General features: G+C 32.5%; 1 protein-coding gene and 1 pseudogene across 3 annotated transcripts; both read left to right on the top strand.

Moving 5' to 3' along the window:
* Positions 1-1,450: 1,450 nt before the first annotated feature.
* On the top strand, positions 1,451-9,423 carry LOC114422837. 3 transcript variants are annotated; one of them, XM_028389375.1, is made up of 14 exons: positions 1,451-1,722; positions 1,906-1,979; positions 3,526-3,606; positions 4,520-4,595; positions 4,801-4,865; positions 5,856-5,957; positions 6,741-6,830; positions 6,901-6,975; positions 7,058-7,090; positions 7,202-7,282; positions 7,428-7,496; positions 7,785-7,847; positions 8,528-8,596; positions 8,973-9,423. In XM_028389375.1, the coding sequence occupies exons 1-14, from the start codon at positions 1,680-1,682 to the stop codon at positions 9,105-9,107; spliced, it is 1,056 nt and encodes a 351-aa protein (XP_028245176.1). In that variant the 5' UTR covers positions 1,451-1,679; the 3' UTR covers positions 9,108-9,423. The 3 variants fall into 3 exon arrangements, with proteins under 3 accessions (XP_028245176.1, XP_028245177.1, XP_028245178.1); XM_028389376.1 differs by lacking the exon at positions 8,528-8,596; XM_028389377.1 differs by lacking the exons at positions 7,785-7,847; positions 8,528-8,596.
* A 587-nt stretch (positions 9,424-10,010) lies between these two features.
* LOC114424046 lies at positions 10,011-20,126 on the top strand (annotated as a pseudogene).
* Positions 20,127-22,070: the final 1,944 nt, after the last annotated feature.

Raw genomic sequence — 22,070 nt, forward strand, 5'->3', positions numbered from 1 at the left:
AAAATAGAATTATAAGTATAAAAACAATAATTGAAGTGTAGTAAGCAGCAGATATCTTAATATAGTTGGACCATATTAGTGTATGTTTGAAAATCAATTAGAAATTTTGTTGTGCTTTTTTAAAAACAATTTATCACTTTCTAAAGCAGCCAACATGAGAGTAAAAAAATGTTGAATTTCCGTTCGACGGAACACAACTTTTTATACAAACATAGCCTAGAATTAAAAGTTTGAGGCTTAACAGCAAAATTAAACTAATAATGAATCTGTAACAAAAAAATAGCCACAATAATGACAATTGATAGATTATAATGATAATAATTACATTAACACTTATTATTATTGTTATTATTATTATTAATAAAATTATTATTGTTATTGTTATTAATAAAGGCCACACAAAGTAGAAGAAGAATTAGGAAATCACTTAAAGAATGACCTTGTTATTCAAACTTGGAGATATGCAGATTGTATTTATAAATTTGATGACAAAAAATATTTTTTATCCTCTATTTTTTTATACTCATATTCATAATAAATATAGAAAATTAGTCTAGGTGTAAAATCAATTTTATACTGATATTCGGTCACAAAAATTATAATATATAATAAGTTTATAAAATTATACAATAATTATTTTAAAAATTTAATGATTATGTATTGATAATGTAAAAAAATTTGAATCATCGTGCAATTGTAAATTATTATTGATATGAATTTTAAAATAATTATTATAAAAATCAATAAAATTTTCATATATAATAATCTATGATTAAATAATTGTATAAAATTATTTTATATTATAAATAAATCACTTATTTTCTGTTATTTTAAAAATCATATCAATAATAATTTTTGGATTTATCATGTAAAAATGTTTTATATTGTGTAATCATTATATATTTGTAATTGTTGTTTGTTGCTCAAGACACAAGTAGAAAGGAAATATAATATGTATCATAATTTAAAAATTTGTTTGATTTTGTGGGTGAGATAGATCCAATCGGGACCGAGTGATATAATTGGATCAATTTGAATATTGGACTGATGATGTATCTAGTCCAGAATGATCCGATCAGTTTGAGATAAATTTAACGATTCGAACGATTTTTAAAAATCTGCCTAAAACTAAAAACAAAAAAAATACTCTAAAACACTCTAAAAAAATTAAGACTTGTGTAATTGTATTACTAAATTATTATTTATGAACTTATGTTATTAATTTTAATATTTCAATTGTTATTTTATATTTTAAAATATAAAATAAATTTTTATTAATAAAATAATATTAATTATATACTTATATATAATAAATACGTATAAAATTTTTGAATTTTTAATATACATCTATTACACCATTAATCCATCCGGTGCCTCAATCAGATTAATCACCAAACCGGATTTATATACTAATATTATTATTATTAATATAGTAGTATTTTATTTATGTTCACAGCTTCAAAACTAGGGTCCACTGAGGAAAAAAAGGAGCAGGGAGCATCCGCAAGGGTTTGTTCGATTTCATTGTCTTGTTTGTCTCGCTGATCGGAGAAACATAAACAATAAACAATCCTAAACGCACAGCACAATCGCAATTCGCCGAATCCTAAACGCAGCGTTTCGCGCTAAATGCTTCTCAACAGTGTGCGCTAGCTAGTTTGCTAAGACTCACTGGCGCCATGGCTCTTTCACTCGGCAAGCTCGTCATTCTCGTCAGCGCAGGTTCACACACACTCTCATCCACTTAATCTCCCTCTTCCTCTTTGTTTAATTTCAATTATTTTTCTCCATAATTGATGCCATCTCAATTTAGGTTCGTTTGCTCGTGGTTGCACGTCAATCTAGGTTTTTCGACGAAACTTAGATTTTGAATGCCTCACTAAAATGCGTTTGTTTGTGTTTTAGGAATTGCTGGTTCAGTAATTGCAAAAGAAGGGCGTCTGCCAGATGTCTCTGGTCTCGCCTCTGGTGCTTTTAAGGTTACTTTTTGAAAGCTCAACCTGTTTCACTGGCTGCTGCTGTTTTTGTTGTTGTTTTGGATGCATTTTTAAGCCTCTAGTGAAGGATGTATGCATTTAATGAACTATGCCGATGGGTACAAATTGATAAATGCAAGTTTTTTCTCTCTCGGTAAATGATGCTTATGATTTTGCTACCCCCCTACCCCCCCATGTTTTAAGATGCAATTGTCATCTTTTCCGTGTCCAAAGTGGTATGATCGAGATGATGTTTAAAACAATAGAACTTCAAGGAGGGCTGTACTGTAGTTACGTTGAGTGAATATATGTAGGAGGAGAGGGCATAATTGGTTTATGGTATGGGAGTGCAATAAAATTTGCTAGACTTAAGGTACGGGTACGGGGGGAATTGTATTTCAGAATTTGAATTTATAAAACATAAAAGAAAAGTGTTTGAAGTGATATTGTAATGCTCTAACTCATGCAAGCAAAAGGGAATCTAGTCTTTAGGTAGGGACCCTTCAACACAAATTTAATTTGGTAAGAAAAATGTTAATAAATTAGGAAGGAAAATGATCACTTTTGCTCTTTCTGTTGGCATTTGAACATAGTCTCAGGATGAGATGCTGGACTTTAGAAAATGTTGAAGAAAATGACTTTCTTAGAAATTATTTTGGTTGTAATGAAGAAAACTGTAAATCTGTGACAAACTGATAGGTAGTAATATCAGTAAATGGATGCATAACCAATCACCGCCTGAATTATGGAAGTATTATGCTTCATCATGACTTTTCCAACTGTGTAATCCTGTATAACCATACATCTTACTATGACTATGATTCATGAGATGCTCATTAAAGTTTTCATTTCTATTGCCTGTACCTCCTGATTTTCTCTGTCATGAGCTGGTTAAGTAGGAGTAAAACAAAGTAAATGAGATGTAAATTTAGTAAGATGTTAGGTAGCAGTGTTTTGATGGTGAAAATTGTGAATCAGATTGGACTATGCCCCAAGTCATTTTATTTAGTTATCTTGAATTGGATTTATTATTATGCAATCTACACTACAAAGTGATATGGAGATTGATGAGAATGGCATACATATAGGACTCCTGTTAAGGGGACTATTTTGGGTATAAGCGGATGGAAACTTTCCTAAGGTAGTTTAGTCATGTGAGAAGACCAATAAAGGCTATAGTCTAGTAGTGAGACAAATGGATCAAAGAAACATATGGAAGATAGTTTGATAAGATGAAGGCCAAGGAAATATTAGGAGAGACTATTAATAAATAGTAAAAAAACCATGATCTAAATAGTTTTACTGAAACTTTGGTTTTTTAATAGAAAACCCTTCTTGATCTATGTGGCTGATTCCTCCTGTTGGGATACATTGGTTGTTGTTGTATGTACTTGAGAAGTTCAGGCATATTCTTGGATGCTATTATAGTATTATTTTATATTTGTGATTGGGTCCAATTTCCATTGATATAGTGAGCATATGGTAACTGTCATTTATTCTTGGTAATTAAGTATGCAGGCTTTTTACTGATTGTTGACTTTTTTGCCAGGTTGTTTTGAGGCAACTTAAAAGCGATGATCCTGCTCCAACTGTTAAAAAGCAGCCGCATAATGATGCTTTGTTGGCTCAGGTATGCATGTTGTTGTTGTTGCCTTTTCATTATTGGTTATATTTAATTTTATTTTAATTAGGAATAGTTCTTTGTCTAGTTAAGTTTAGTCTCATGCATCATGCTGAACATCATTTAGTGAATCATATACATGACTTGAGTTCTGAGCATATGCATATGGTTTTTTACTCATATATGTCTGATTCATAACAACTGAAGTTGTATTTTGAAAATATGTTATGTATAAGTAAATGTGCATAATGTAAATGCTAATCTTAACAATTAACATTGTACTTGTCTGAGAACTAAAAATAGCTTCCTCATGTTTCAAAATTGAAACAAACAACTGGATCACAAGTACTATAATTGATAGCATTGATTCTGTTACACCATTCATTCTGAAGTAGGTTGTGATCTGATCATAAATTATTTAAATTTAAAGCTCCTGCTGGGTCCGTTGCTTCAGGAATGTATGAAGTTACACTGTGCATTCACTTTTATCTTAGATTTCCAATATAGAGTGCTAATAATGCGTGATGTGAAAGGACTAGTGATCTTAGCTTAAGAGGTCATGTTGCAAAATTTCTTGTAGATAATGGAAAATATGTATTTGTGAACCTTTATTGTCTTCCATTTATACTTGAAGCATGTAATTGCATATATTTGATATGTAGCATCTGAGAAAGTGGTGGATGTTTGTGCATGATGAAGCTATATATAATTCAGCTGCTATTAGCTGTATAATTTGTTTCTTCTGACATTCTACGAATTGAATAAAAGTATGACTACATTTATCAGTTTATATGATAAGAGTTATAACTTTTAGTAGTTGAAGTGGGATTTTTATTTCCCCCCTGTTGAATTGGCTACTAAATCAAATGGTATATTTGTAAATATACCAATATTGTGATGCTGATTAACTGTTGATCTACAGGTAAACAGTCTTCGGCAGGAACTGCAACTTCTTGCTAGAGATAGATCGATCACTATTGTAAATGCAAGTGGAACAGGTACTGGGTAGCTACTTTCTTATACACAGTATAGGGGGCTTTTCTTATTTCTTCAGAAATTTAATAAATGCTGACGTGTTGATTTGCAAACCCTGTGATAACTGGTTTTAATTGTGGGGTGTCTCCATAATCTGCACAAGCTAACCAATATTTCCTTATTTTTTACTTCTGTGTGTATTTTCTGACTTGTTTGGGCAATGCACAGGTGGAAGAAAATATATAACAGTGATTGTTATTGTTGTGGTAGGATATGGATACGTTTGGTGGAAGGTAATGTCTTTCATTCTCTCAATCGTTGATTTAAGTAATAGGATGCTGTAGTGATACATTCTTGTTGGAAGCTTTTATGGCTAATTTGAATTTAAATATTGGTGCTTTTAATGAGTGCCATCTACTATTTGGACACGGATCCTCTCCAGCTGATTTCTGTCCCGCCACCTCCCAGCCAAGATCTTCACTGTTTTAGTTGAACTTAGTAACTGAAGAAGAAAGAGAATGTGATGGGTGGTTGAGATTTGGGATGGAGAGAAACCTACCTTGCTGGGAGAGGCTGCAGAGGATCCAGATTCCTGCTATATATTGACATGATAAATGTCAAGCCTGTAATTGAGAGTTTGCTAATCTTGTAGAATATATAAACCTTTTTTGACTTTTTTTTTAAAAAAATATTATGATTTGATCATATGGCATTCATGTTTGTTTGAGTTGTTGCAGTTTCTTTATGTTCAGATAAATTGGTATAATATTCAGTTTAACTTGGCGAAATTGCATTTATCATTGTTTTCTGAGAGTTGGCTTTACTGGTTTGAGTTGAGCTCAACTCATGTTGTTACTAATATTTTCCACATAATCTGGAGCAGAATCAACTATGCATTGCTTTCTGTTAGATGATTATTAGTTGGCAGGTTTGTATGGAGTGGCAAGTCCAGGAATTTTAGTTTATGGGAACAAAATTTATGTACCGAAAAAGAAAACTCTTAAAACTATGGGAGAAAATCAACAAAATTGTTGGTTATTATATTACAACAATCTACATGTTTATTGCCATAAATTTTTGAAGGCTTGTCCCATCTCTCTTATACATAGGTCTGTCATTGTGCATGAAGTTAGCTATACTAAACTCTATGCCAGAGCAGCTGGATGCTAGTTCACTTGTTCTTTAATTTTTTATTAAATGATTTTCTTACTATAATCTTACCTTACTATCTCCAACTTTAATTTTTTTTAAATGATTTTTTTATGGCTCTTGTGTGTTTGCAGGGATGGAAGCTTCCTGATCTGATGTTTGCAACAAGGCGTGGTTTGTCTGATGCTTGCACATCTATTGGTAATCAGATGGGAAAGCTTTATGAATCAATTGGGGTAATTTTTCCTTTTGATTGCATAGTTTGTTCTTCTTAGACTGTGTAAAAACCAAGCATTCTTTTTTAAATATGACAATGAATGATAAGTTGATAACTATCTGTTAATTAGAGTACAGCTATATAACAAAATGTCAAGGAGCAAATCAGTAATTATTTTTAATAATACAATTATGTATTATTTATTCTGATGATTTTGAACTAGAAAATGCGTGACATATGAACTTGACAACAATCTTAGTCTGTACATATGAACTTGACATATGAACATGTGTGGTTCCTCGAAACACTGGAAGTGCACATTAGGATAAATGTGTCTTTTATGGGACATTTTTCAATGACAATATATTTTTTTTATGAGCAGGGTTGTTAGTAAATCTGTTGAACTATAATTTGACACTGAGAGACAAGAAATACTACTTAATTGAGCTTATTCTCTTTATTATGACTGCATTCAAATAATCTTTGAGCTTGATTTCTCTGTCAAGCCTTTGTGGTAATATTATTCATGTAAATATTTTGTGACCGTGTTAAGTGCATAACTTGCATTTATCATTTTCATTGTGAAAATTGATATGGTTCCATTATTGAATTGAACAAATCTTATATTTCAAACAAAATTTTGAAAAGGAACTTTCTATGTTCTATAAAAAATGATGCTTTTAAAGTTTGCATTCAGCTCAGTTTACTTTTCTTTCTTTCTCTGGACATTAAAATTACACTGACAGTTGTTTTACTATGGAGTAATTAAGAATGGAAATTTACTTATCCGAAATGGTTTCAGGATACCAAAAAGAAATTATCTGCAAGAATCAACGGTCTGGATAAAAATTTAGAAGAATGTGCTGCCATTACTGAAAGTACCAGGGAGGATGTGAGTATAGATTTTATTATGTCTAGTTTTGTTTTCTTCCTTGTTTAACAATAGAATATCTCCTGTTCAGATATCTGTAATTCAACGTAAAGCAGATACGATAAGTGAAGATTCAAAGTCTTTTCATGTCGCAGTCCATGTTCTGGTAAATCAATTGCAACAATTCAGTTATTTCTTTAATTTATTGTTGGGTATTTTAACTTAAACCTGATTACTTTGCTTCTCAGGAATCTAAAATTAAAGAAATAGAAGAGAAGCAGGTATAGTCAATTTGACTTCAGTCACAGCATAATTTAATTATAGACATTTTTTTAGGTAATGAATATTGTTTATATCTGTGATTTACTGTTTACCGGCTTTAATCTGCTTAGGTGGCCACAATTGAAGGAGTGAACATGTTGTGTCAATTTACCAAGACTTTGGAGAATAGCAGATCCACAGAGTATATTCAGGCATGAACCTGACTTTCGTTACAATGGATTTTTTTTTCTGGCTTGGCCTTGCAGTCTTAATTTCAGATCTGCTTTCAATTATCTTCTATCTATTTATTTGATATCTATAGTATATAAGATACTAACACATTTTTATATTATATAGGCATCTTCATCCAGTTCTTCCAGGCCAGCCCTTGAGCCACCACCAGTTTCACCCTCTTCCAGTTCCAGGGTAAGCATTTTTTCCCAACTCCCATTTATCAATGCAATTATGCCTTTTGGGAGAACTGTTATTATCAATTAGGCATAATAGTATATTTTATAGGATGTCTTGTTAGTTTAATAGTATATTTTTTGTTCATTGGCCTAGTAAATTTATTTAACTATAAGCCAAAGCATGAATGTGGTCAAGTTTTGTTTTATATCGTAGTTCCCCCTTTCCCCACCCCTCAAGGTTTTCCCTTGTTTACTTTCTTTTGAAACTTGTTCCTATGTTTACTCTGTAATCTGAATTATACAGGGGTCACAGTCAGGTTCCGCTAGGCTATCTCTTGAGCCACCATCCCTTACACCATCATCAAGGGTAACTTCTATATAAATATACATACAAATAACGAGTTAAACCTGTGCTAGTCTGTTATGAATTATGATTATTTCCTGGACATGCAATGGTCTTAGTATCTGCATGGTTCGGTAGGTGGATAGTAAGCGGATATATTATTATATTTCCTAGACATGCATGGTTTTAGTATCTGCATAGTTTGGTAGGCGAATTGAGATGAAGCTACAATTGCCTTTAGCAGAAATATGAGAAATAGGAAAACAAAATATACTTATTTTCACTTTGAGCCATGAGTTTAATTTATTTTTTCTTCATTCCATCTTATTTTCAATCTTCCCCCTTGTCACTTACTCAACCACGCAAACCTAGTAATGCGATTGAAAGGGTGTCAAGCAGTTGTTCTACATCAAGAATCAGAAAATCATATATCCAAGTTAAAGGTGGGGCTATTGGTGCATTTGTTCATTCACAATCCTGTACTTATCAAGACTTTCCCATTCCCTCCCCTCATTAAAAATCTTCTACACAAGGGTTTGTGTCACTTTTCTCTTCCCCTCCTTACCACTCATCGAAACCCATCAGAAAAGTTGTGCAGCCTTTGTAACTTTGCTTAACTTTTAACTGAAAGCTTTTACTGCTGCTTCTCTATTTGTGTTGATCATTACTTCATTAGTTCTTCCCACCATTTGTTTTGTTAACAGACTGCATCCTTGCCACCGACATTGCCAACTGATCCACCATCTCCATCGAATTCTGGTGGATCTTTCCAGGTTTGCAATATTTCTGATTTGCTAAATTCAGATTTATTGTGTGTAGAGGGAATGATTAGTTTTTCACATGACATCTTGTTTAGAGATGCTCGGTTATGTTTGACTACCAAAAAATGATCAATCCAATCCCATTAAGTGTGCATTTTAGTGATTTATATATTTGTGGGTTGTGTCAAACAGTTAACAAGTTTATGTTCGGTATTTATGAAATGAAATATTTTCCTTGTAAAACCTATTTATAATATTATTGATGTGATTTTTGTAAGGGGAAAAAAACCTTTTCCATTTTTTTTGAATTGTCTCTCTAGTTGTAACTGAAATTTTATTTACCTGATTTTATTGTCTGTGTTAACTGACCTTGTTATTGTCTTTTCAGGGGCCAAAAGTAGACAAAAGCAATGGATCTAGTTCTGGCTTGTTTGGGTTGATATCTGGTGTCTATGGTCCATTGCTGACAAGAACTCGCAGTGCGACAGATGCAGTAGTCCAAAAAACTCGTTCGGCTAGTTAATAGTAGCAGCATGTCTCTTTTTCCTTTTTGGTCCGCAGTAAACTATGTAGATTCAGAAGAATTATGCACCGTCAATTATAGTATGCCCAAGCCAAATTATAAACGACTGGGCATTAAATTTTGCAGAGAGGCTGTTTCTCTCGAGTTTCATTAGGATTCAAATTAAAATAAGAATTTGTCCAGTATTCAACTGGGAAAGAGTGGCTATTGAATTGTTGTGAACCCTTTTGTTCACCGTATAATTTTGAGAATTAGATGCAAAATCTTGTTAAGCTTATTATTATTATTAATTGATAATAAAACGATGACCGCGTCAGATACTCTTGTAAGGGTAAGAAGGTCTGCACATTGATAATGATCCTTGGGTAAATCTCGACTCCCAAATGAAACTTAGTACTATAACGTGGGTTACAAATGATCCTTGTCGCCTTCTTTTCTACCTTAATTCTTTTGATATCATTTTGGAAACTATTACTTTATTGGCTAAAATGTTTTTTTCTTATAAATATCGAAAAGTTTAAAATTTGTCTTTAAAATTTTTGGTATATTTTTTGTCCTCATAAAATTGAAATTTGTTGTTTTTTGGTCTAGAGTTAAGCTTTGACGAATTTAATCCTGAGGGTTTGATGTGTGTCCACTAAAAAATTGGACACATGGAACTATGTCACTAACTTGCACCCAAATATCACTCCCTCACCATTTGTGACCAACCACCATCCTATTCATCTTCTCCACATAGCGTTGTCACCTGCACCATCTCCTCCACCACGCACTACTACCTACACGAGCCATCCTATGTGTCACCAATCCTAATGCCACCAAATTTGATGGTGGTGTTTGGTTGGTGTGGGTTGTGGCTTGTAGTGGAGGAAGTGATGTAGGTGGTGGCATGATGTGAATGAGATGGATAAGGTGGTGGTTGATTGCACGGTGGAGAAAGTTGTGCAAGTGGTGGCACGACGGGTGGTGGCTCTTATAGGTTTGGGAGAAAGGAGTATTTTGCAAAAAAAAAAAATTCTAACATTTGTAGCGGTTTTTATTATAATTTTTTTACGGTTTTTAACCCTTGGAAATTGCATTTTATAATTTTAAAAAATGCTACATAGGCTTAGATTCGTCTAAGCCTAGTTTCAGGCTGAAAACAACACATTTCAATTTGATGAGAGTGAAAAACATACCAAAAATTTTGTAGGGTCGAATTTTGAATTTTTTGATATTTATAGAGACAAAAAACATATTTTAGCATTCTTTATTTGAGGCGGTACTCGATGAATTTTCTTGACATATCTTGCTTTTTTGTCTCGTGACATCTTTATTATTTATATATTTACTTAATAAAATGAGTGTATTGATATGATAAACAAAAATTTAGTTAAAAATAGTAATATTTTTAAGAATTAAAGTTTATGGTTTTCGGAAAGTGTTGGATGATGGGTTAGACTTGAATGTGAACAACATACTTTATAATGTACTTTCTACTATGGATTAATATTAATATTTATTGAAAATTAAAAAATATAAGAAAAATTAATTAAATAAAAGGTGAGACTTATACTCTATTTTCTTATTTCACACAATCCAAGAACTTCAATAAATAAGGGAAGAAGTCTGTAGGAAAGCTATCCGAAGATAGGACTTTCCTCTAAGGCAACCAAAGCCTTTAGCTACTCAACTACTTGAGCTCATTCAATACCAGGCAAGCATTCATTGGCTACCAAAGCTACTCAGATCAGATCTTGGCTTCCTAACTCCTTTAATAGGAGTGCGTATGAGAGAATTATTGGGAATAAATTTGTATGTCCACGATTCAAGTTATCATGTAATCAATTCTAATTTTAATAATAAAGTATTATTTTATTTTCATTGTCATATTTTACTATTTGATTAAATGGTCTATTTGATAATGTCCTTGATTAAAATTAAAGACTTGTTATTATAATAGAGATTATGATAATGAGAAACAAATTTGTTTTAATTTTAATTTAAATCGTTCTTGATTATAGGATTATTGTAAATAGGATATGAATAATTCGGATAGATTAATATATATGTGATAGTATTTATTGAATAAATATTAATATATCTCATTTATTAATTTGCATATATAAATGAATCACATGTTGATGTGATCATTGAACTGACTCAATTGAAATCTTCTAATGATTAAAATTTATCATAAACTGTCAATAGAAAATTCTCAAGAAGAGGTATAATAACTTTCTTTGATCTAAGATTGTCATAGTAATTAACATGTTAGTTGTTGTATTTTGATTTCGGACACCTAATGCTTTAGAGCATTTGTTGAATGGATATTGGATATGATTAAATACCTGTAGAATTAATGATTAATCAAGAAGAAATTCATCAACTCGGTAATGAGTTTGAGCTCTATAAATAAAATTATATCCTGGCCAGGAAAATTAAATGAAAGAAGAAATGAGTTTCTTAAGTAATTATGAGTTAACTTAAAAGGGTTTGACAGTAATACCATACTTTAGAGTTAACCCAGAGCCGTAAAGATGGAATAAATTATTACATTATTCTTCTAATTGTTCTTCTTGAAAGTAAAATGCTACTTCATACTATCAGGATGTTAAGGAGTGTTGCTAAATGTCTACCTTGATTAGTATATTAATTTGATTGATATATTATCGGCTTAGTATTGAACCTACAGGGTCACATACAAACGAGTGTTGTTCTCTCTGTTAAAGAAATTATTTTAATATTTGATGATTAATTAAATTAGAGAATTTAATATGATCAAATGATTAATTGATTTCAAAAAGGTGGAATATTATTATATTTTTGCTAGTATGGAACATATAAATAATATGAAAGATTTGGTGGAAGAAAAGAAACAAATGAATATGAATTTGAAATTTGGGTTGAAAAGATGACTAGGTACAAGTCTGACTTGGTCAATTATTATTTCAAGTTTAATTGTTAAATGGTTAGCAATATAAGATAACAAGAAATAATATAGCTTAAAAAGGATACTATCAATAATAATTTTGATTTAATTAGAAATTTGGCCTTAACGTACTATAAATAGAGTCTTTAGTTATATGTTCCCGATATCACACGTAGAGTCTTCACATTGAAGAATTTTTATGCTTCAAGAGCTCATTAACAAGTACATTTTTAATATGTCATCTCTTTATAATATAATTTAAATATAAAATAGACCATTTTATTCCACAATATGTATTTTTGAACACCATTTATCCTACAAGAATCATGTTCAAGAGAACTACAAGAAATTTGTAATTCTTAATAAATTTTAACCAATAATAAATTTTAGCTTTCATGATTGTTTCCAAATTTGTTAGTGTTGCTGTAAGAGCTGATATAGCTCAGATTTCGTTCCCAAGGGCCTTTTAGTTCCTCTTGGGGTGTAATTCAACAAAAAAGAGAAAAATCCAAACTCCAAAATCCAAAATTAGAATCTCAATTGAATCCTACATGCCAAATTGAAATCCTGAATCAAACATGTTCTTCATACTTTCATCTCTATTTGTTTTAGTCACGAAACAAATCATGAAGTAATAACCTACATCCCAAATAGATCTATAGAATATTTAATTTTTATTGAACGGTTGGGTTCCAAATGCTAATTGTTTTTGTTTTGCATTTCATTATCTTGGTTAGTGCTTAGTTCATGTTGATCCCAAAATTGTTAAGTTCATATTTTTTTTTTTTAATTTCTATTTTTTTAGTGTAAGCCGTATCTAGGTCAATGTAGGTGAACATAACGGCACAATATAGTGCAATATTTCTTCTGTTTGCATTAGGCCTGGAGTTCGTCCAAGTTATAAATTTTTATATTTATTTTTGTCACATAAATTTATTATTTTAAAATTTAATTTACCGTTGAATAAGCATTTTAAAAAACCATGTATTTAATTTCAAGTCATGATTAATATTAAAATTTTATTGGTCAACAAATAAACATTTAATAATTAGATCCAAGTTACATATATTATAAAATTAAAATTAAATTACTCATTTGATCTATAATTTATATTTTGTAGTATATTTTCATATTTATGAATTTGGGTCTTGGCTTTCCTTTTTTCTTTTCCTGATAAAAACAAAAAACAGAGTACTTGACTTAAATTTCATTTACCGAGTAATAAAATGGTGAACGGGGCGGAGATTAGATATGTTTGGTTTATATTTTTATTTTTTATTTTTCATTTTTTGAAAATTATTTTTATGTTTAAAAGATTAGAATTCTGGAAATAGGTTTGGTTTGACTTTTTGTTATCTGTTTTCATGAAATAAAAATACTGAAAATTTATGATATATTAAGTCTTATTTTTTTGTATTTTTAGATTTGTTTAAAATTATATTTATTATCATCCTAGTTTCCATTTTACGGGAGATGGAGTTTCTGTTTTCAACTAAAAACACTGATAATCAAAATTTATTATTTCATTATCTGATTATTTCCTGCTTTCATTTTTACTAAAAATTCAAACAAATACGTTTTCATCACCGTTTTTTCTATTTTTAGTGAAAATAAAAACAGAAATTAACCAAATCAAACGTTTCATGATTTCCCTCTCTTTTCCTTTCTGCAGTTTGCGGCAATGGTCCTTAGCGGCAGAGAAAGCTTGATTCGATTAATCGGCAAACGGAGACGCTTCCTTCCCAATCGCCACTCTATCCTCTCCGATCCCAACCCTAACCCTAACCCTAACCCGGTATCGCATCGCGTCTCTTCTAATCTCTTCCTTTCTGCTTATATTTTAAGTGACTGACACATCCTCTTCGTTTTTCAGGCTGTTGAACAACCACTGCAACGACGTACAATGCCCTGTTTGCGGCCGCAACCTTCCCGGTGACAACCACCACATCAACTCTCATCTCGGTATGTATGCACTTGACGTGATTCACATATAGTATATTATATATTCTCTCTTGTTTCAATGTTTTTTTCTTTGCACTTTCTCATCTCAATTTACACACTTTCAGATGCATGTCTCTCTCAATCAACACCAGCAACAAAACGAAAGTTCTCCCAACGCACCCTCCTTCAGTTAAACTTCACCCTATCCAATTCCAAACCCAAATTTCATAATCTCACTCACGACAGTAACACTTCTCCCGTTCCGCCGCCCCAGCACAACGAGTCTGAAGAAGAAGAACAAGTCCCTGAAGCTCACGAGACCGATCTTGATTCTACAATTAGTACCACTTCCTCATCTTCCTTGCCATCAAACAATGGGGTGCCTGGCATCACGCTTGAAACATTCATTGTTGGCCGTAAATACACTGATAATCCCGAAGAAATATGTGCTGGTACTGCCATCTCTCTTTTGAGGGACCCTCAAAATGTTAAGGACCTCAATGCCATTAAGGTTCATTTCCTTTTGCCTCTGTAATACTAATAGTGATATCTTCCGTATGTATTTTCACGGAGCTCATTGTTGCTCTTGGTTTAGGTTGTTTCTGTAGATGCTGTGTGCTACAAGTCATTAGGTTTTATCCCCCATGAGCTAGCACAATGCCTATCACCTCTTATTGACAACTATGGCCTTGGATTTCAGGTATTAAAAAGTTTAACCTGATAATGAGTTTATGTATTTATGTTCCTTTATCACTTTTCCTATGCTTTTACTTATGTCAAATGGATAGTTTAGGTTGAACAAACACAGAACATCATTTTTAAATGTGTAAGGGTCCTCATCATTTTTATATTTGGAACTTGTTTCAGGGACACGTTACTTCTGTTCCAAAACATTCTCTTGATATTGTTCCAATTCAGATTACGTGCCACAGAACATCAGATGGTGAAAGCAAATATGCTGACGAGACCTTTAAATGCTTATGGAAAAATGCTCAATGTGTTGTTGAATTTGCTAGCAGGAGTCCTCCTTCATCTGTAAAGTATCAGCTGAATTTTTGTCTTATGCTACTAGAAGTGTGAAGAAATAATATTCACCTTCTGACGGAAGATGAAAAAACCTATATGGGTATTAATACTCGTGACTTTTATGTTCTTTAATTTTTTATCAGATATTTCAAACAATGTCTCATCTATGGTTTTGATTGGACAGAGTCATTCACTTTACTCTCAAATGACTGTCAGAGGCTTTTTATCCAGCTACACACTAGAAAAGGTTATTTGAATATTTGAAATTTAACTTGTTGGCAAATTTATTTTTCATGCCCGTTGTCTGCCGTGAGGCACTAAAATTGGTACAGTGCCATATTACCTACATCCCAAGTGTAGATACTGATTATTTATGTCATGGCAGTGCCAGTTGTCTCTGAAAGATTGTGTTATAGTGCATCTGGGTATCTAAAAGCAATTATTCCATTTATATCCTAGTAGAAAGCATAGTGTGCCAAGTGTTATAACTTAAAATGTCTATTGGTTAAAATTTTGATTTTACTGATCTAGCTAGTAATCTTTTAAATTGTTTCTTATTTTAGAGTTGATATACATTGGGTTTTCATGAGGGACCTTGGTTTCACGTGTCTAGTATATCATATCCTGAAATAGTGGATACTCAAAAGGCAGTCAAGGGCCTAGCTGGTAATTCAATATAATTAGTAAGGTTTACTTTTTTCTTTCTCTGAAAATATAATTTGATTTCTTGTTGTTAAACCTTATTCCACCTTTGTAACCTGTAGCTTTGGTATGATCATATTGCAGAGAATGAATACATACATTCTATTGAAGATGCAAATCAACCATGTGAGAGTAATGTGAATGATATCTTGAATGTCCTCAGCGTCTCTGAGTTGCATGAAATTTGGTGCATTTTGCTTAAAAAGGTTAGAATGAATTCAATTTCTAGTTTCTGGGTGATATATATTTTCATATGAAACTTCATTATGAATGGATTGCACTAGTTGTGCAAATAATGTTTTTCTTGGAGTTTTTCATAGCATGTAGTTGACCTTACTTTGTGTACAAGTTGCATGCTCCATGAGTTTGTAACCTGGGTGTCAATTTCCTTTTGTTATTATATAATATTTGTTTCCTTTAATACACCTTAAGTGATATGAATTTACTCGTGAAATCTATCACGGACAAATTTATTATCTGTTGAAGGTTCTGAGTTTATTGTTTGTTACTTTGCTTCAAGATAAGTTATTGAAGTTGCCATGTTGGGCAATAAAGTTAGTTGATGTTCAGTGCCTACCCATTAGGTTATGACTTTTTTTTGTTCTTTTTTGAATTAAATGCAAAACATTAGAATATTATATCATTGCCTTTTAGTTTTAGAAAAAGACGAGTTTAGTAGGATTTGCTTTTGTTTTTTTGATGAATGACTCCCCATCCCTTTTTCTCTCTTTTGGTTTACTTTTTTTCTTAGTTTGTTTTCCTTATATAGGAGAGAGCATATGTCTTCTTATCGTAAGTGAGTGGAGCATTTTTGATGGATCCTTCTAAAGTTGGTTGTATCCATAGTAGATGCTCCTAAATTAATGATTGGCTTCTGATGACTACATAGTAAGAGACATGCTGTGTGGACAGATACGGGCCAAACAATTGAACATTTTTTTTCTTTCTCTTTATAAACATAGATGTGCATAAAGTAATCATAAACCAATGGTAATGCATTTCATGTGTTTGCCTCTCCTTGAGTCCTTGTCGATTCTCTTATGAGCTAGCTATTGAATTTGGTATATTCTATTAATGTTCTAGAGTGGCGGTCACCAGATGAAGAAGCAGCATCTGATTTCATCTATTCTTTTTACTGGTGCTAGCGTACTATGGTATTAAATTTTTAGTTGTGCTTTTATGATTTGTGGAGTCAAATAGTCTTTTATTTAATACTTGGTTCATGTATGCAGGCCACAACTATCAACTATGATTTTGGATAGAACTGTTTTCTGTATTAGGATTTCTTCGAAAGCTGAATCTCTTATGTGGCGTATTGAGGTGCCTCTTTGACTTTTACTGCTTATGTTGATTAAAGGATTCAGCTAAATTGGGTAGTAGTTAGATCTGATGTAAATGATATTCCTTTTGCAGAGACTTTTCTTCTTAAATGGAGAACAGGATCTCTCGTCCTTTCTACTTGTTGATATGGGAAAAATAGTGTATCCAGCTTACAACTGCATAATATCAGAACCAATTTTCTCAAATCGCAATAATCTGCTCTCTTATGAAGAGGTATTTGTCCAAGTTCAGAGATTTTAATAGTCTTTTGTTCCTCCTTCCATGTGTGACATTAGGTTTTCAGGCCATTGAAGTTGCACAAATTATGGATGAAGCTCTTGATGCAAACAAAACTGACGTGGTATTAAGGTGCATAAAGATAGCTGAATCCTGTGTATCTACTGATTTTCCCATCCAGTGCTCAACTTCTGAATCAGTATCTTCAATTCGTCGTGTATTTACAGCATCATGGGTATACTCCAAAGTGGTCACAGTAGGGATTTCCTTCCTTGAGCGGGAGCGCAGGTATGGAATTTTTTGGTATATATACTTCTTTAAATATTGGTAGAATGAATACATAATGACCTGACACATCCTCTTCTACTGCAACCCTGGCCGAAACAAATAACGTATTGATTTATTGACTCCAGTTCTGCACAACTCATGTCCTTGCACCTTTTCATCCCTCAATCAACCTTCATTAGTGGATTTATTTGCCATGTTTAGTGAAATAACTTCACATATAAAAGATGAACTCTAGATCCTGCTCCTAATTGACTGAACTTCAGTGATGATATTATCCTTCCATATAGCTCTAGCTCAAAATATTTTGTCCAATATGATTCTATATTTGATGTTTAGAAAGCACGTCTTTGATATGCTTCTTTAAATGGATGTGGGATATCCGATTGCTTGTGGTCCAGCTTCTTGAATGAATATTACATTTCTTAATTCATAAAATACACTGATGCAGCAGCATCACTTGTGCTCATACCTCATAGTTACCTGGTTTCTATTTATGTACAAATAGACAGAGCTTATATATTTGCTTACATGGGCAAGTTATCACCATTTCAGTTTTTTATCTCGTGCACTACAGATATTGGAGAAGTGACGTTTGTTTCTCAGGTACATTGATGCTATTAACTTACTCAAATGGCTGCTAAATGTTTTCACTTGCGATGTAAAAAGAGGATATTGGACACTGAGGTTATCGGTTGACTTGGAGTACCTGGGCTGCACTAATGAGAGCCTTCAAATAGCTGAAAATGGGTTGCTGGATCCATGGATACGTGCTGGTTCAAGAATGGCACTGCAAAGGCGGGTTCTTCACCTAGGAAAACAACCAAGGCACTGGAATGTTCCTAGTTTTTCTAGGTCTGCATTGCGGAAGATCCCTGAGGCAAATTACTTTATTGTTTTATGATTCCATGATTCTCACTTCTGATTAGCTTGTGTCCTTTTCTTGTCAAATTGATATTACTGATTTTCTTTAACATTATGGCCATCTCATTGTGGCTGGTGATGATTCCGGTTTTTGTTCAAGGAAGACCATTGAATTCTGAATTGGGAGAAAAGAATAGGTACTACAATGAAGAGGGGAAGCAATGTGGAGTGGAAGAACTTGCTTTGCATTACTATGCAAGGGATGGAGGTGGATGGCTAGGTGTCCATGCAGAGAGTGGCATATGGTTAACCATTTTTGGGCTTCTTATGTGGGATGTCATATATGCTGATGTGCCAAATGTCTTCTATACTAGATTTCAGGTACATTTTTTAGTGAGTAATTAACCTCCTATCTCAGCTTTCAACTCTGCTGCATTAATATATTCCCTGTATGTGTCATGGGATGTTATGAAATAAAACTTTCTAAGGTTCATGTATAGATTGTTGACAAAGATAATTTTCATGGTTTCCTTTTCCTTTTTTTAACCCTAGTCCCCCTTCCATTGTTCCTCTAGTTACTTGTGTAGTCAAGTCTTTTTGACCAATGCTTATGGTTCAATCCTTGTCAAGTAGTCATTTGCATTGTCCAGGAGTCAAGCCAAGGGCTCTAGTATGAGGGGGGCATGTTACATATATAAACCATTCACCTGATGTCTTCATTTGATATCAGCTGCTCTTTATGTTGATTAATTTTCCTTTTTCCTTTTACTTAATAGGGTTAAAAAAATAACTTTTATTGATAGGAGACTCCTACTTTGTGTTTGATTATAACCAGTTATATACATTCATTGTAATTTTACTTATCTGTCTTTGAATTTACAGAATGCTCCTTTAGATTTCGGTACTGATAGCTTTTATACTGTGAGAAAGAGTAGCATAGAATCCCCCATCTGCAGCAAATATGTGATGGCATGGCTGAGGAGTTTCTTATTAAGTCATGGGAAACACATATCGGAACAGCATGTAGAGGAGTTAATTGGGACTGCCATCCTTTAGATGAGCTTCATGCTATTGTTACTTGTGTTGGGGGAATTTGTTTGGCATCTCTCTGCAAACTTCTGGCTCAAGACTACCGGAGCTGGTCTAGTGGAATGCCAGATTTGCTGCTATGGCGTTTCCATGGAGAATACAGCGGTGAAGCCAAGCTTGTTGAAGTGAAAGGCCCCAAGGACCGACTCTCTGAGCAGCAGAGAGCATGGCTATTGCTGCTTATGGATAGTGGATTTACGATTGAGGTTTGCAAAGTGAAACCTTTGTAGAGATCTACACAAATCATTACAAGTTGCTTAAAACTACTGCAGATATTGAAGTTCATTGCTCTGGCAAATTTTTCATCACGAGAGGAATTCACTTTGATGAAGTTCGTTATTCATTTACAAGCATTACTCCTGGAAAGAGGAACTGTTCTATACCAAAAATGAACTACTCTAGACTGAAAGCGATAGGAGCCCCGCCAGAAGATAGAGTCAATGAACTAATGACGTATTGGAGCCCAAATCAAAATACAATCATGCTTTTATGCTTGCACTTGCTGATTCTTCATTCAATTAATCTCCTTATCATGTCTTAATTTAATGTATGTTAAGAGAGGCTAATCTTGTGTAAATTAAATTCTTTGTCCATAAATGATAATGAATAGTAATGTCAATCTCAATCGCACGAGTTATCTGGAACTGGAACAACCCCCACGACCCCAAAACAAGTGACCGTTTTCAACTCGTTTCTCTGTCAAAACTCTGTAGGACTACAGATTCCCGTCAATTGCTACGGTAAACATAATTTACGTTGTTGATTTTTCATTTGATTTTTTTTTTTTGTTTTGGGGGGGGGGGGGGGGGGGGGGGGTTGGTCAACAAAAGCTTTTTTTTTTTTCCATCGATTTGGTTTTTGCCGTTGACGTTTCGTAAATTGATGAATATATAATAGGAAACTTTTGATTGTGGTTTGTGGCATGCCTTATGTTCCTTTCGTCCAAAAATTTTATATACTCAAAATAAAATCTAAAAGCTACGGGACCTGAAAAGTGATAAATTAAAACAAAAAATGTAATTCAATAATGTTTTCATCAAAATTCTGGTTGTGATTGATGCAATAACTATCTCAATAATTTACTACTCGTTTATTTAAAGAAAAATGTTTCTTTTTTCAAGGAAAAATCATATTTTGGAAAAAATTATAATAATTGTAAATACCAAGCAAATTTTTTTTAATAGTTTTTTACAAATTCAAAATGTAGCTTTCATAAGAAAAAAAAGGACTAAGGAGTAGTTATTTCACAATTTAAAATATAATTTTCGTCTTTCTATTTTTTTAAATTTGTGATTTTAATTTCTTTATTTTTTTAATGAAAAAAAGAATTATACACTACGATAAAAAGTTTTATACACTCATCTAATTATAATTATGTATGATAAATTTATTGATTTTTAAAATAATTATCTTTCGAACAATGATTTGTAATTAAATGACTCTCAATGCATTGAAATTAAACTCTATAACAATTTAATGTTTAAAATAGTTAAATTACTCTATAAAACTACCGTTTACGTTTTCTTAACTTTTACTATCCATCCTATAATACTCTTACACTTGCCGAGAAGATAAATTTTAATTTATTTTTAAGTATTTATTTAGCTTCATCGCAAATATTAATATTTACTAGTAAACATCGAATCCACCACAGATAATGTACAAACTATAGAAAAAGATTGAGTAGTAGAATAATATTTCATTATTTTAAGTGCATATAATATAATAGATTGTTGATGTGAGTAGTAGGGACAAGCTATTGGGTAGTGCGGCGTATAAGAAGCAAATAGAGAAACCCAAAACCTCTGACTCTTGGAATCCATTTGCCTCATTCCCCACTATGGTAAAGAATTATGGCACTATAGTAAGAAGTACGTACATTAAGAAGAACAAACGAAATATCCAATTATCCATCCGACACTAAAATGTACCTAATTAAAATTTGACATTAATTTTAATTAAAAAATAAGCCAAAAATGGTTTAATATAATATTTCATTACATTTATATAAGTATGTTTATACAAGTAAAAATAATTTATTTAATAAAAAAAATTATGTTTGATTTGTATTATGTATAAATATTTTTTTAATCAATAACAGTCACACATTATTACAAACAAGATTAATCTAGTGGGTTGAAAAATACTCATCTCTCACCGGAACAAAAAATTACAAACTTAATAATTTTTTTTTCCAAACTTATTCGTCATTACAGAATATGGTTCAATTAAATTAAATAAACTACTCTCCTCAATATTCTCCACTTTCTCTCTTCCCTCTATTCCCGTACGAAACACAAAGAAAAAGCATGCGTGTAACGCGCTCACTGGCTATCGTTTCTTTTTCAACAAACCTTGCTACTCAGAAATAGAAACCTTGCTATGCACACAAACATAAACACTACCACTCTCTCTGCACACTGCAACACCAAAACTAGTTACTACGCTGCGTTTCTGAGTGAGAGAGAGACAAAATTTAAAAGGACTTTTCGTTTTCCCTTCTCTTACTACTCAGAAATTGAAACGTTGGCTTTCCTTTTTTCTCTCAACACTCTCATTCTCATTGGTATCCTAAGCTAGTCTCTCTG

Source organism: Glycine soja, chromosome 8 (assembly GCF_004193775.1).
Source record: "Glycine soja cultivar W05 chromosome 8, ASM419377v2, whole genome shotgun sequence".
Classification (NCBI taxonomy): domain Eukaryota; kingdom Viridiplantae; phylum Streptophyta; class Magnoliopsida; order Fabales; family Fabaceae; genus Glycine; species Glycine soja.